At 41.0% G+C, this 17,513-nt stretch overlaps 1 protein-coding gene across 1 annotated transcript in view; it reads right to left on the reverse strand.

Moving 5' to 3' along the window:
- PDPN (podoplanin) overlaps window positions 1-17,513 on the reverse strand; it is a 253,936-nt gene that overhangs the window by 73,860 nt on the left and 162,563 nt on the right. The window contains exon 2 of the mRNA XM_085608687.1: window positions 9,095-9,186. Within this exon, the coding sequence (XP_085464813.1) occupies window positions 9,095-9,186 (92 nt within the window). The remainder of the gene's footprint in view (window positions 1-9,094; window positions 9,187-17,513) is intronic.

The raw sequence follows: 17,513 nt of genomic DNA on the forward strand, positions 1-17,513 counted from the left end.
GTGATCATTACGACACTACTCATGCACATTCTTGAGGTCACTAGCGGCCCATATTCTACACAGCAACTGTTGGAGATGACAGTCAGGGGAGTGGCGGCGGGTGGTTCATTTGTGGGGTCTGTTACGATGTTTGGGTTTTATTGCTCAATGTTTCTCAAAATCTGTGAATCTGTTCCTACCGTCCGCAATGCTTCCACAGGTTCTCTGCATTTCCTACTCTCTATTACAGCGGTTGCCACACAGACATCCTATTATCTGCAAAAGTATATGCATCTTGGTCATATGTCCTGGTCTGGAGCTAAGTTCTAGTATTTCTCATGTTGTACGGGCGTACTGATGTACACTCGCTATGGTGATTCCACCGTATTATTGGCATTACATGATTATCACACTGTTTTGTAAAGATTATATGCCATCATGTATTTTTCTGTATGCCGCGTCACCCGTCTCTTGCCATGCAACTGTATTGTATAATTGGAAAACTTCAATAAACAGATAAAAAAAAGATTCTTTTATTCCAGTCTTCATAAGCTCTCACTGCTTTTATCACCGTCAAAGGTGTGTATTAGTTTCCCCAGTTACCATTTGAGTTGGTGTATGTAGTCTTTCAGGGGAAGATAGGGATCACGGAGTATTCTGCTTTTGAAAAGTTATATATTTATTTATGGGTGATCAAAGAAGAGCATAACCAGTTATTACTCAAAGCATGATCAACATTAATAGGGTTAACCGTTTTAGAGGAGAGCATGAAACCCCTAGATGATCTGGTATGAGTGATTAGATCACCCCCGGCTCCAAAGGAAAACGTAAATTATAGTCTTTCAATGACTCATTGAAAATTATTCAAAGTTTGTGAGTCATTGGGAGAACGTTTGAGAAAAGGGAAGTAACTTAAGTGGAATTAGTGATAAGAAAAAGACTTTAATAAGATCAAAGAAGAAATGTCTGATGCGCAAATTATAAGCCAATTTGATGTATAATTAGAGAGTATTCTGACTGTGGATGCTAGTGCACATCGTATGTTGTTTTTTTCAAAAGTGAGGAGGGAGCAAAGGAGACGTTGTATTTTCATTCACATTGTTGAATATTTCGGAGTGAAATTATTTTGTCACTGAAAATGAGCCATTAGCTGAGGCATCGGGTGCAGGGCATTTTCTCACATATTTTAGGGGATTAAAATTTTAATTGAGAAAGGTTTAAATGCCTCTCTTAAAAATACTGTAACCTGGTTGGTCATTCAAAGGTTCAGCAAGACTAGTCAGGGTTGCAGGATGAATACAAGATTTCAGTATGTTGTTGGAATTTGTACCAGGTTGTTGCAGTAAACAAGCTGATTGCTTGCCTGGATTGGCATTAAGGTGGAAGACCATGGATCTAAGGTCACGAAAGAGTATGGTGGTGAGTGAGGAGATGCACTGGAGGTTAATATGAGGTTCTGAATACAGAGGAATGATAAGGAGTTACAGAAGCTGATACATTGAGGTGGAGGAGAAAAGGCAAGTTGGTTACATCCTTCCACGTGTATCTCCCTGCCAAAAATGTGTGCAGTAGACCTATTATAGCAGCATACATCCGGACCAGACTTTTACAAAGGGGAAACATCAAAGAAAGAATTTGGTTGCCATGTATGGGTAAAGGATTGTTGAGGCTGACTGAGACAGGAGATAAAGCGAGGGCAAGAAAATGATGTGGAAGAAGTTTCACTTCGCAAGTAAACAGGACAGTTAATGAGCAAAGAGGCAGGCTGACTAAAAAAAGAGTTCTCTCTAAGTATAAATAACCTGTATAGTAAGAACACATGTAAGAGGGCCAGTCCTCATCTGAGGATATACATTTAAAAAAGGAGGGACTGCTAAGTATATTCACCAATTAAAAGCCAGCATTTCTAAAGGACAGTAACAGTAACCAATGAAAAAGATGGGTGTTTTTTAAGCCCATATCCTAGATACAGCATGTCTCGAAGAGACAGCGCAAGCACGTCCTTGGAGAGAACTTAAAAACAATGGGTGATTGAGTTACAGATTAAATGTTTTCATGTCATCATAAATAAATGAACGACAAGCAATTCATACTGTATGTGGATGAAAAGTTGTATACAAACTAAGTCCATAATCACATATATAATGAAAATAACTGACGATGGAACTTGATGTCACTGATGTTGAAAATCAATAAAGAGATATTTACAAAAATGATTAATGGCCGGGACATCCACTGTTTTTTGTGGCTATCCTGTGTACACCAAACTCTAAATAGGGCCTTTATTTTAGGTCATAATAATTTAACCTTTTAATTTAATGTAATTTCATTAATTACCTCATGAAAGATCAGGAGAGATCCAGCAACAAGACTGACATTTTTGGATAACTTACTGATACAAGTCGGTGTATTCCTGCACCGCCAACAAAGATTTGTGCACAACTTACTGGTATAAAGTTAACATTTTTTATGGTAGCTATGCCTCTCACCATTTCGAGGTTTATAAAAATAGCAGCATTGACCTGAACCAGGGAACAAGTAAAATAACTTTGGGGGCTAATTAGCTTTTGTGATTGCATGGCCGTGAGTGGTGTTTAATGCAACATTGCAATACTATTCTATCCCGCAGTTTAATGGAATGCCAAGATTAACTTAGCTTTTTATCTTTCCAATGCCACTGAAATTGAAACCAGGCCAGATTGGGTAATGAGTATAACATTTAAAAAACCTATGTTAAGTGTTTTGGATAAACGAGATACATAAATCACAAATTGTTATTGTTATAAAGGGGAAGAGGAGTTGGCCTAACGGCTAGGGCGGTTGACCTCAAATCTGGGGAACCGGGTTTGAGTCTCGGCAATGACGCTGAACATCCTGTGATTCTGGGCAAATCACTTAATCTCCCCATGCCTAACAAAAATAAATGTGTCCTCATGTAACGCAACTGGTTCTTGTGTAAAGCGCTCTGATACCCGATACCTTTGGCTCAAGTTTGCGCTATATATAACTCCATATTTTATAAAGGAAAATGTCATTCATTCTGTTAGTTATAATCCTTGGTTCTTAGTGCTGTTGTTTGAGTCAAACAAAAAGTTTATCTGGCAACTGACCGGTGACATTCCCCCATCTTTATAATAAAGGGTTCAACGTGAAAATGGTGGTCAGTTTGGGGCCAGCCAGTCAGCTGCTAGAATTTCTCCTCCTTTAGTCTTTCTCAGAGATACTGGTCTCAGGGTAAAGTGTGCGACCGAGAGAGTGCTAAAAAACAGCCTTTAAGGGCACATGGAAAGTGTATGATACAACACACAGTGATTACCCATGCTAATGCTAACTGCTATGGCAGTGGGGCACAATGGTAAAGTTTTTTTCTGATATGCATTTGTGGGTGACAGATTATTTGTGCAAATTAGTAATTTTAATAATGCATATGACCATAACCGATGAATTAATGATTTTGCACTTGAAAATGTTAGATTTTTTAGTTTAGAAATGTTATTAATAATGTAGTATTATTATGCCACATGTTCATGCAAGACAGCATTATTTTTAATATGGCTACAGGTTCTGGTGTTCTGCTTATTTTGCTCCTGCTCATTCCCCCTCCCGATCACTGGCCTGCAGCAAGTCTCCCCTTCCCACAGTTTCTGTGGAACATGGCAATCACGTAAATAGATTGTAGTAATAGAAAGAATAGAAAGCAAGTATTGTGAATGGAATCCTCAATCATTTCCCCGTTGTATCATTTTGAAGCATTTCTGTTGAAAGTTACAAAGTAAGCATGAACTAGAACATGATTCTATGGGCTGTTGTTTAAAATAAAAACATATTTTGTTGTACATCTCCGGAGTGCAGTTTCTGAGGAAGCAAGCAGAAAATGAATCTTACCTTAAGAAATGGGTTAGTGTTAAAAGCCTTTCAAATTTATGAAAATATTTTTGATTTGCCAATGTGATCTAACCATGAATTTACCATGCTGAATTTACATTTTTATTAATTAATATGTATAAAGTGTGTTCACTCAAAACCTCTGATTTTGAGTGATCGGGTGAATTCTAATTTGCCTCCCAAGACTCTGTCCGAGTTTTCTGAGATTTTCTCTCTCACTAAGATATTGTCAGTCCCCTTCAGGATAGGATAGGATAAGGATTTATAAAGCGTACTAACACCCGTAGGTCCCAAGGCGCTGGGCGGTCGAGGAGAAGAAGAAACACACAAAACTGCCGACTATGTTGAGAAAAGCCATGTCTTCAGCAGTTTTCTGAACACCGGTAAAGATTCTGCATGAGAGCTAGAGGGGGGAAGAGTATCCCAGAGGTTTGCGGCCGCCACAGAAAAGGAGCGTCCGCCCCATCTGACCCTGCAGAATCTAGGAGAGATCAGTTTTATCTGGGAGGAGGATCTCAAGGTCCTCCTAGGAGTGTACCATTAAAACATAGTTTTCAGCTGCTGCCTTTGCTGTGCAAGGCCTTATAGACCATACTCTGGACTTTTAAAGAGATGCACTTCCTGATGGGGAGCCAATGCAGAGTGCGGATCCCCTCCCTCGCTGACTGATGCTTAGGGATAATAAGGATCAGCCTGGCTGCCACATTCTGGACGACCTGAAGCCTGTTCAGGGAGGCCATACTGATGTTGAGGTACAAGGCGTTGCAGTAGTCAAGCCGGGAAGTGACTAGTGCGATGATGGTGAGCCGGTGCAGTTCAAATGGAATGTATGGGGGCACCTTTGTGAGGGTTTTGACAGGGTTTTGACTTGCTTCAGGAGTTTGACACTTGAAAATTAGAGGAATTTTTATTTACTGACTAGGGTTCTGCTGTGATTTATGATTTATGATTCTGTATTTTTGTTTTTCTGAGTTTTTCTTGGAAGAGTATGCATTTCTCTGGAATATTTTAATAAAAACTCTTTATTAAATCTTTTAATCTTAACCTCGACCTAGAACCCAGTCCTTGAGTTGTCCAGTTTTGAATTATGAATTTAATCTGTTAAATTTAGGGTATTGATGTGGAGGGCAGTCTCTTACTGCTAAATAATTGAGAAGAAATTGTGGGGCTAAACTTCCTAAATTAAGATTTGTTGACTGAAGTTGCTTTGTAAAAGATCTAAGCTCTCTCTGAAATAGACATTTGTGATGTTCCAATATTTTCAATCTAATTATGCTCCAAAATAGATGTTTGTGTAGGGGGAATAAAGATGAGCCCACGCCCAGATAAAGAATGGTCATACCAGGCTGTGCATCTGAATGAGAACACTAATCCAGTGGGCTTGGTTCTTTTGATTTTCTTTGGTAAATTGACTATTTACTCAATGGTTAGCCAAAGATTCACGGGTGAGAAAACTGAACAAGGCTTTAGAATGTGTTGTCTCCTTTTCGGGTGTTTGTTAAAATCTGCTTTTATTTCACACACCTGTTACTATTTGTACTAATTGCTGTACTAATGTTATTCTTGTTCTGCAACATTCAGAGTTTAATAAATCATTACAAATGGAAAGTGCGGAGCATGAGGAAGATATGAAATCACAGACAATTTATCGCAGTCAAAAGCAAATCAATGTATCTGTGTACAAGCAGATTGAACTATTGCGGAGGTTTTCTAGTTGGCTTCCCGAATACACATTTGTTCTTCTGGTCAAGACTATAAATGTTGCTATTCAAGCATGCTTTCAAGACAGGTTACCTCCACCAAGCCACATGTCTCACTGCCAATTGCTGGGCCTTACACATGTTCTGGACACTTGTTAGGTCTCGCCTGAGCCAGCGCTTTAGCGCTGCTCTGGCGAGAGCTATAGAAAACAGGGATTTGGAAGTACAAACGAGTGCTTTTCAGGCCCCCAACTACAGTGCATGTGCGCTGGGCGCGCGCACCATTTGGCAGCCTGCGTGTACATTTCGCGGGTGCTTTGATGTTCTCAGTGAGCCGCGCGGCCACTGCGAACATCAAAGCGCCCGCGAAATGATTACTTTCACTTTAGCGGCCGCACAAGTGAAACATACCCTCTAATTCTTCTTTGGGCCACACCTAACCAACCCTTTCATCCTTACAATCTAAAGTTCGTACCTACTTGGCAGACTGGTTCTCTGTTGCTCTTTCCTCCTCTGCTCTCTCTCCTCAGACTCCATCCCTCCCCCTGTTGCAGCAGCTGGCATTACACAGGGGTGCTCATGTAAAGCGCTCCAATACAGAGTTCGCGCTATATAAATTTGCAATAAATAAATATAATGTGGTCCATGGAGCTTTTCGCTTTCAACGTGCCTGCCTGTTCGTCTGATGTGACCTGCCAGAGTGATTGACCACGTCTGAGATCGCTCCCACACTCTGCTAAAAAAACACTCTGATTCCTTCCAGCTCGCATCACCCCTCACCCACACACACTTATCCCTCGGAGGTGCACGAGATTATCTCTGTGCCCCCTTTTCTATAACCCCTCTGTGGATGTGCAGTCAAGACAAAGAACCCCCCCTATGAAGAATCCCAGGCCCCGTGACCTTTAACCCCCCCAGCACCAGCCTCTCTATCATTTACCCCCCTCACCCACCTCGCAAAGGGATGTCATTACTCACTACAGAGCATCAATTACAGAGGTGAGCCCTCATCACCCATCATCCCATTCGGCGCAGGAGCGCTGAATGGAAAAACAGCCCACCTCATGTCCACCCTGCTGTGCCGATATGGAAGCCGCCGGGGGGCTGCCGTAGTGCAACCCCCCCAATTCACATCTGGGACAAGAAGGGGAGGGGGTCGCGCCGGGCTGGAAGCTGCAGCTTCATTGACTCACCTAGACTTTGGGCTTTACACTTACCCAAGGCAAGCAGATGAATTCCTGAAGACGAACTCCGCAGCAACCGCGCTAACCGCCCGAGCATCCTAACTGCGGATCATACATATACAGAGCAGGTGGGTTAGCATGGGAATCTGCAACTGGCACATCAGCCCAAGATCTCCGACACCCATTCAGCTATCTAACTGGGAATGTAACCTCTGTGCCCCGCAGTTCATGTAGACTGCATGATGCCAAGGGGTCATTGATCCTGCCCCAGAATTTTCTTCTAAAGGGGTGATCTATTTATCGAATTGTATTCACCAGAATGCATTTGGTTATACAATTTAAGCCCAAGACCCCAATTGGAGAGGATATGGCCTAACGGCCAGAGCTGCTGACATCGGAGCTGGGGAACCAGGTTCGAGCCCCGACGTCGGCTCAAAATCCTGGTATTCTGGACAAATCGATTAATGTCCCCGTGCCTCCCAAAATTAATGTGTCCGTGTGTAACGTAAGTGGCGCTCAAGTAAAAGCGCTTCAATACCTTCAGGGCGAGTGCACGCTATGTAAAACCGCAAAACAGAAACAAGCATTTGCAATGCAATAGGTCTCGCAGTTACACGAGTTAAAACTATTGGCATTGTAAATGACAATGCCAATAGGCATTGTTATTTGCAATGTCAATAGCTCAAACTCGCGTAAATGCGAGACCTAATGCATTGAAAATGCTTGTTTTTGAAACAGTTAATGGCCTGGCACCTACCCTGTCTCTGACATCCTATCGCTATGCACTCCTCCTATCCCTATGCACTCCTCCTAGAAACCTATAATCCACCAACATCAAACTGCTAGCAACACTTAAGGTACCATACACCACCCAGTTTCGATGTTTCCACCTCCTGTGATCTCGGTTAGGGAACTCCCTTCCACCTAACATTGGTCACTCCTGTACTAGAATTCAAAAAACACTGAAAAGACAATTCTTTCAGGATGAAAGAAGAAAGTAATTACATCCCATCTTACCATAAATACATAAAACTCTTACCAGAGTCCACCCCATCCTGCTGTAATTCTGTTTAATTCATGCCTGTAAGATCCACTAGCTAGTTATATATCATAGACCTAGTTAAATGTTTTGTCATAGCTAATCACACCCACAGAACCGGTGCAGCTTACTGATACTACAACAGTTATTTCATCTAATCTATGTCACCGATCACATACTCAACTGATGTATGCACCATCATCGACGCTATTTAAAACACTTCTGACTGAATTGTTGCTTCGGTCTAATAAATAAAATAATTAATTATAAAGATCAAATGGGTTTAAATGTTTTATGGTGAGAGCAGCAAGTTATTGAAACTGCCACTTTGGGCATCTTGCCAGTTCTTTAAACCGTAGTGTATTTTATTGCAATAGTCATCAGGTCTGAGGTCCACGGAAATCCCCGACCGAAGGCCCAACAACACGTTTTTCAGTAATTCAAGTAGGACCGGTAACTCCCCTTACTGGCCAAGTGGAATTACATGGTCTGCGGATTTACCACTGGCGTGTTACGTTTTTACCAAACGATTTCTGGGTTCATTTTAAGGGGGAAATGAGGAACTAATGGTGGAACTTGACACAGATTTATTGATTATCCTGGTAATTTCTTGTTTCTAAGGGTTGTTTTCTATTTTATTTTTTTAGAGTTTTTATAGCGTGAATTAGAACCGAAGATATCAGGTATCAGAGTGCTTTACATGAGCACCAATTTCTTTACACAAGGATACAGTCATTTTATGTTAGGCACGGGCAGATTAAGTGATTTGCCCCAGTGCTTGAAATGAAAAATGAGAAGTGCAGGTACTCTGTTCCAGAGTACCTGCTTGTTTCTGAGAAGTGCTGGTACTCTCTAATTAAAAGAATTGCAATTCTCTTGAGAAGTGGCGGTACTCTCCCTCTCAAAAATATACCTGCCGATAATCCATACCGGCCCATTTAAAGCACTTACTTGCCCAGAATCACAGGATGGTAAGCGTCGTTGCGGAGTCTCGAACCCGGTTCCCCAGCCTCGAGGTCGACCGCTCTAGCGTATGGGTCACTGCTAACTGCTGACATGAGATCAAAGTACCCGCCTATCAGTATGAGTCAGACTTAACATAAATATGAGGCACTCATATTGATCCCCTAAAAAGGACTATCTTTATTACATAGAAACGTAACTTGTGCGGGTTAGTATTGATCTGTGAAACACGTACGCTTTATGCATACACCTAGTGCGCCTACTAAGGTCCGTGTTAAATATTGATTTTCTCTACAATGTGACTGTTAGAAACACAGACAGTGAAAAACAATTACAAAACTCACCGGAGTTACTGCCTCTGTCAGCTCTGCAAAACTCTTTCGTTTTGGGTCAGCTGTGGGTGTTTGGGGCGTTTCGTCTTCTAGAATATCTGTAACTGTTAAAAAATATACGGTTTAGACTTGCTGTAGAATATAACGAAAAAACAGTTATAGCTTGTCCAAAGCCAAGATGTAGTTACCTATTTAAACAAGTTCTGAAGTAGTGCAACTTAGACCCAGGGGCTTAGCGTGGGTAGTAAGATTGGGGGGGGGGGGGGGGGTGGGGGTGCGGGGGGGTAGGGATATCTTGTTTTAACATATTATCAGAGAAGCAGGACATGAGGAGGGCTTAATGGGAAGTGAAAAGAGAGAGGAGGGCGGATTGTTGGGGGCTCACTAATTACAACATTTTTTAAACTAAACATTTTGAGGCCTTAAGAGGAGAGAGAAAGAAAGTGAGTGTATGTATGTATTTTTGTCAGTGTGGGCAGGTAACAATTCCAGCTGAAATCTGACACTCATGATACCTGACTGAGAGCCCTTGTACCCAACTACTTACCAAAGAATACATTTTTAGGGGGGTGTAACACTCCAACCCCCCTTCCCCCGAAGCTACACGCCTGCCCATCAATGTACGGAATTAAATTGAAGCTTTAAGCAAATCAGAACTTCAAAAAGTCATATTTACTCTACAGCTATACTCATACTCCACAAGCTGACCAGAGTGAGCAGGTGAAGACGAAGGAAGTCAAGTTAATTTCTGTAACTACTACTTCAACCACTTTTAGGGGGTTTTAACTCCAGCTATGAGAATTACTCTATTCTAGATCAAAGGCCCTTCTAACCAAACCTGGATTAAATGAGGAAATATTGATCTTGCCATGAGTGATAGGGTCGAAACTGATTTTCATATAGCTATGTCCAAACTGGGGTGGTGTAGTGAACAAAAGAACAATGGATTAAACCCAAATCCTTGTGACTGGGGGTGAATGTTTGCATTGTTCAGCATTCCGTCCAACACTTGTTCCTCTTGCTATTACTTGTAAATTGGCAACAGTATTCTGTGACTTTATTTAAAACCATGCCCATAAACATCTCTTCTAAAGTGTCCGTATTTTGCCTTGATGCCATTTTAAAGAGCTAGGGTCCAGTTAGTGATAGGACAGCTAACAAGTACTGCTTGCCACAATACAAGGTAAGAGCTGTACCAACCTCTCCCTCCTTTGTTAAATCTCTGTCCTTCCATGCTCAATATTTTCATTTGTCAAATCATTGTCCTGCATCTCTGTAAGTTGATGCACCTATGCCATTCACTATCTTTGTGCTAAGCACTCCTTCATTTACCTAATTACTTTCTCACACTTCTCAACCCATCCTCTCAATATACTCATTGACTCTTCTTTGACTACCAGGCCCATCAGAGTGTGTCTTGGTCTACTGTGTACATCAGTGCCCCATGGGTTTGTTACTTTGTTACTTTACTCCTTATGCCAATCACTTAATCAGTGAGTCAGTGCACCCTTTGCCCAACATTGCATTTCTTTCTGCTAAATATCTGAGCAGAAGTGTTTCACTGATTCCCCCCCACTCCAGCCACTTCCGTTCCAATCTACACCCTCTATTATTTTGTCTACATCGCTACCCTGTTCTTTTCAGAGTGACTCTTTCCTCTTGCTGTTTGTTGGATATGTATTAGAGAACACATAATAGCAGGGTGCAGTAATATATTAGTTGGTGATGTTGAAGCCAAAGTCATGTGTCAGTTGACCTGCTCTCTATGTTTTAGGATTCGAAATGAGAAGCCACAGCAGCTCAAGCATGTTTTTTCCTTCCTCTGGGAATTAATATTTTTCTGACACTCCCTCGATATCCCCCTCCCCCCCCCCCCCCCCAATTCCATTCATGCATGTTTGATTTCGGGTGGGATTCTGCACATATCTAGCAACGTTAAAGGTGCTTAATGATGTGCAGTTTATCCTGAACAAAGGAGACACAAAGCAACTATTGGTGCTCAACCTCTACGCCACATTTAATCACACAGACTAATCACAACTTATGCAGGGCCTTAAGGTGGTTTACATAATTCTTCACCGAGAGATAACTAATGGTGAAAATTGCCTTTGCCAATTACAATCCTGGACATCTTCCATTTAAATAACAACCACAAAACAGAATCCCACCTCCTCTCCAACTCCAGAAAAGAAATTGTGAACCAGACAATTTAGTGGAGCTAAATTTGGAAGATTCTCCCCAACACTCCCATTCCCCCACAACTTTAGTATTCACTTCCGCTTTGTGTTAGTTAAGCTGTTAACTATCTTAGCCAGTGCAGTGGTAAGAAGGCAAGAGGTTTGTTCAAGAAGATAAAGGAACTCCAACAAGAAGCAGGCAGTACCAGAGACATGGAACCTCTAGCCACCAGCATGTTCAGTGACAACATAGCGTTCCAAAACAAAGAATGGAAGCCAGACCCTAGCACCCTCATTCTCCCATATACGAGGACTTGACAATCTTCACAATTGAAGCTGAGCATGCTGCATAGTTTGACAGGGAAACTGAAAATAAATTGAACATGGGCAAGGACAGGAATTCACCCAAATCCCAGAAGTCGCAGACGTGTCATCAAACATGCATTACTGCAATGGAATCACAGAAAGTGCCATCATATCAACTTTGATCTTCCTCAGAAGTGATATTATGTGACTATAACCCTGATGATATGACAATAATTGACAACACTTAAGGTTCATAATAACTACATGGTTAATATCACAGCACAGACACATGTCTACTTTAGATACCGCTTACAGTTTAATGTGGGTACTTAATTTATATGCCAGGGAACATTACTAAATTCTCTTGGCATTACTTGAAAAATGATGTGAGACTATAAAGCAACAAACCACAGACCACCTGAAACCTAAATTATTTATACCACAAACTCATGATTTAATGACTCCTCTAATGTATATCACAATTACAATTGTGGTGGGCAAGACCATTCTTGTGAAGCAAAGAACGTTTTGTTCAAACCTTTTATTTTTATTTAAGGAAATATTGTACAACTTGTGTAAAACAAATGTTTGTGTTGGGCAGAGCTGGATAGCATAAAACAGACCACTGTTTTTTGAACTCTCTCGCTGCACCTCCTGGGGACAGTATTTAGCGGTCCAGCGCATTTCCGACCAGAACTGTTTGTGCGTGTGAAAGTATTGTACACACTGAAGATGGAAGCTCCAAGATGGCTCAAGTGACAACTGAGATAGCACCTGGCTGTGCATGATGCGCCAGCAACACCAGCATTACCGATGAGAGGCACAGGCTGTAGTGTCACACAGTGAGTGATTAGTGGGCCTGTCTGATGGTACTGGATGAATCTTGGGTGCAGGCAGCCTCCAGCAGTGTGACTGGAAGCCTGTCATTTCTGGCAGTAGAGGAGGGGAGCAAGTGCTCCCCCTGAGAGGGAGGATGCATGAGAGCGAGCTGTGAGCTCTTCTTGAGATGATGGTATGACTCCTGTATGGGTGTTTGCAATCCCAGAGAGATAAGCAGAAAAGCAATCCCAGAGAGATATGAAGGGCTTACAGAAGGTAAGGAGGATATGGCAGCCGGAAACCTCACGGTGGGCCAAGGGCAAATGAAAATGACACCAGACATGAATCTACTGCAAATGTTGGAGAAAATAACAACAGTGGAAGGAGCATGTTTGGAGAGTATGGAGAAGAGGGTCTAGGGGTGGAATCTATGGCGATGGCAATCGACTCAAGGTGCAAGCACTAGGGGGATGGATGGATCACCTGGATGATGACAGCACTCGTGTGGAGTTCCTGAATAGAATGGCTAGGGCGAGTTACTGAATAGAGTGGCTAGGGCAATGTTGGTCCTGGATGGCAGGGTGGAGTCTTTGGAGAACACCTGAAAGGCAGCTTAAGTTAGAATTGTCTGATTTCCTGCTATTCCTTCAGGCCCCAGATTGATGGAGATGATGCATGCTTATTTTGGGGAGCTGATGCTTCCAGATAGCTGAACTGGAACAAAGCTGGCAAGAATGGCTATGAGTTAGGTTAGCTGTTAACCCAGCCTACCCCAATAGAAAAGACCTTTAAGATGTGCCTAAAGAGCGAATGCACCTGGTTATTTCCACTTCAGTACCCTGACCATTTGAGAGTAACAAGATAGTGTAAAACAAATGTCTTCAACCAGATAGATGTAGCATGTTCTTTTCTGAAACGTACCACGTCTGGTTGTGCTCTGACTGATCACAGATGATGGTACCATCGTGGTAATATGGGGATGTGCGGGAGTTATCCGCCTGAGCCTCTCTAACGGAACTTAGAATCACCTGGTGATACGAAAATACTATTTCCTTTTGAGACCATGGGAGGATCAGCAGAACTCTTGGGGTGTTTTCTTCATCAATTTCCTGCATTTTCATCTTTTATCACACACTTTTTTCTTCCTCTTTCTCCCCTTTCTCGTTATTCCTTTTCTACATTTGTTTTCCCTTCCCCAGTCTTGCTTTTCGTTTTTCCTTCCCTTTCTTCATTTCACTACTGGCGGTCTTACTGTACTATAGACACATAATTTGGGAAATGCATTCTTTTAAAAATTAAAGGTGATGTTTCACTGAGACATTTGTTGACAGTTTGAATTAGTTCATCACGAATATTGTATACTGGATGAGGAGTTCAGACGTTGTGCCTTTTGTATGTAATACAGTAGGATCGCTGAGTTGAATTAGTGATATAATTGTCAATAAAAACATTTTGCACAAAAATGTGTTTGATTTTTATTTTATATTTGTATTTAATCAGAAGTGTGTGCATTGCAATGCTGAATGTATTTATTTTCCAGAATTTAAAGATTAATTTACTGGTCCCAATGGAAGCTGCAGAAAGTGCTTTTCAATACACTGCCTACCTTCTGATGCTGGCAATGACCTTTCTACCTTAGAGGTCAAAGGTATGCTTTTAAATGCAAGATGAAGAAAACATACATACAAGCCAATATTAATACATATAAACAAGTTGCACTAATAAGAGTTTCTTACGCAAATGCTGTTTATTAACGTTTATTGATGGAATTAAGCTACTAATAAGTGTAGAAACTAGATACGATCTTGAAATTTTGCATAATAATACTAGAGGTTCTTTAGTTTATGAAAAGTAAAAAATTATTTTTTTAGTATCAACTTAGAAAATTATACACTTGTAAGAATGTTAAGAAGAAATTGTGGAAGTTGGGTATTTCTAACATTAGTTATCTTCATGTAATAATCTCTGGTGAACGCTCAATATATTATCTATTTGAACTGATTTTACTATAGCTATATTTTATATGATTTAGAGCTTATTTCATTTAAAATGTGTGATGCTAACTCAAAGGCTTTTTCGAAAAGGTTTTTTCTCTAATGCTGACCTTTCCCCTGACCTAATACAGTGGAGCATTTATCACTAGTGAAATGTTGCTTTATTTGATCTGTACATGTATAAACCCAGACATTTCTGAATGTTTCTTCAACACTCCCAGTGAAATATTCCTGTGGGAACAGGATTTCAGCTACTGCTACAGATAGTTACTTTGTATCTCTTTTTCACCGATGTTAGGCCTATTTGGACTTCCAAATCTCTTGTTTCGCATGACTAGCATGGGAAAGCATCTCCCTGTTGCAAGTGTCAGCGTCCTAGGTGACATTATGTGAATTTGAGCATACAATAGTCTTTCGATGGTGGTGAGATGCTACATTACTGGAGCACTGTTATAGATTTTATAAAAAGAAGAAACCCCAAAGGAGGGGCATTGCCGTACTTTTTTCTTTTACCCTTGAGAGCGGATGCTATGCTGATCGATTTTTGATGATTACTAAAAACTTTTCCCCAAACTTTGGACTGCGTTGCTTATTCTACAGTTGGTAGCAGATGGACTGAAATATTCTTTGCCTAACCATTTTAATTTTCTTTATTTCCTTGTTTATGTGAATGGACTCGCCCTGAATGGACTTTAAATCTGAACCCTTTCCCCTTCTTTGTAGGATATGAGCTGTCAGAAATCAAACTATCCTTCTGTCTTAAGGGTGATGGGACTCTGTAACTCTGTACACTGATTTTATAATAACCATCTGATAAAGCCTGCCTAAATTTTTAGTGTTTTTATACAAGCTGTGAAATTCTTAACTGAAATTCTTAAGAGATTGCAAATGGCAATGAACTTTGAATCTTTAATACAATAACCAAATTAATCTAATTTCTGTCTGAGTCTATTATTGAGTCTTGTTGGTTCTTTCATCTAAGCAGTGCTATTTTGCAAATGTTTTAAATGTGTTGTACGGAGAAACAGCGAGCTCTGTCAGAACATCAGGTGTTACTTCTTTTATTTTGTGTTGCTGTTGCAGAGCTTTTTGTCTGCCTAACCTAACTCGACTTAACTTCTTCAGTAGGTTGGGTCTTCCCATTGCTATTCTTTATTTCTACAGCATGGCTTTAAGAGTGGTGTTTCTAAATCTGATCTCAAATTTGTGAACTGGCTGTCAATTAATGATCCTCACTGGACAGATAATGTCACCCTAATTTCCACCCCCACTTTCGGCGGAGAAAGATTTGTCAGAGGATCATTGCCTCTGTGGTAAATGTAAATGCTGCAGATTGTCTAATCGTTAAGGGCCCAGTGCAGTTAGATTAGTAAGGAGAGTAAGCATATAATAATAATATTTTACCAGGCTTGCTCTGAAACACCATCTTGGTTGCAGGTTGGACATTCCTCCTCGCAGAGGGTAAACAGGAATCAGCTGTGTTGAAATGCTGATGATAGCGATGACCTCACAATGACAGCAGAGTGCTCCTCTTATTAGACTGCAGAAATGCATGTGTATTTATAAAAACAGAACTCATGCTTCTGTGTCGAGGCTTCAGGTGAGCTGACATTGTTTATTGTCTCTGAGATAGCGCTGTCGCCTTATGGAGAATAATAAGCGACAACATTTGTACAATGTCTGTTCAGGTCTTGTACCGAATGATCAAGGTGTTGACGTGGAATTGTAAGCAATGTGGATTCAGAGAAACTAATCTTGCACTGTCACATGAGCAAATGTGTGTCCAAAGTCAGCGTGTGGAAGAAGCAGGCAACTTTAGAAATGCATACATGTAAATTGGCAGTGTTTCTTTTAGGGCCTAATCTAGCCATGTGACACTAGGACTAAAAACTCAAAAGATTAAATGAGGAAGACAGGGAATCACAACCAAGATGCAAGCAGTACCAGAGGTTGGCAACAACTGACAATGAACCTCTGACTGTCAACATTCTCAGTGTCAATATAATGTTCCTTTATGAAGAACAGCAGACAGACTTTAACTCTTTGGCCCTGACATACAAAATTTCAAAATCTGCCATCATCTACTTGCATATCCTGAAGAAAATCTGTCACCTGATTCCAAACAAGCCTCTGAGAATAGCTGTGCAAGTACTAAACATATCAATACTGCACTTTGGCAATGCAATTTTTTAATGGTAGTACCTATCACATAAGTAGCCCTACTTAAAGCGGTCTTCCACTAAACAGCCAGACTTATACTCTCTTCTTACTAATTCAAGTCCATCACATCTAGCCACAGGGATCTATGCTAGCTCCGCCTGATTCCAACAAGAACTCAATTCAAAATCTGCTGCTGTGCCACAAGGGCACACGCAAAAAATACGCACACAAAAAATGCCCCCTCCATCACAGAACTCCTCATCATTTTGGAGGGTTCAAAAAGGCTGGGAAGATGAGACTCATTTACTTATTAAAAGTAACAAAGTACAAAAATTCATCCACCAGCAAGGAATCCTTCTGTGATGCAGCCACATCTGCTTGGAACTATCATCCTCCTAACCTACAAAAACAAACCCCTATCACTTCTTAAGACTCACCTGCTCAAACAATTGCTTAACTAGCATCAAAATGGAATAAACCCAGGTAGGGAGTCGTTGCGCATAATGATTGGCAGTTATGTATGCATTTTTCTTTTGTTTCCTGATTCATAAATTACCCATCCTGTTTACTCATTCTGGTTGAAATGTAAATCGCCCCTAGACCCACCTGAGTGCTTTAGAAATATTCAAATAAATATGTATTCACAGCACGCAGATGGACACTCTTAATTTCTCCCACTTCAGTGTTAAGTGAGAAAATTGAAGGGCATGAAGGTCAATTTGGCGGTATGGGTGGACTATAGAGACAAGTTAGAAAAGAGTTTGTAGGGGAGAGAAAAAGAAATTGGAGAAGGGGTGTGCCATTCTAGGATCAACAGTGAATGTAGATGGGAATAAAAGATGTTTAGCTGCATTTTCTTCCATGTGTTACCTCTACATACAACACTGAAGACCTGATTGAGTGATGGCTGTAAGTGGATGTCCCATTCGCTCAGCTGCTTGTGACGCTTCCCCGTTTAAAGGGTGGATGAAGTCA

This window comes from Triturus cristatus, chromosome 1_2 (genome assembly GCF_964204655.1).
Source record: "Triturus cristatus chromosome 1_2, aTriCri1.1, whole genome shotgun sequence".
In the NCBI taxonomy this organism is placed as follows: Eukaryota; Metazoa; Chordata; class Amphibia; order Caudata; family Salamandridae; genus Triturus; species Triturus cristatus.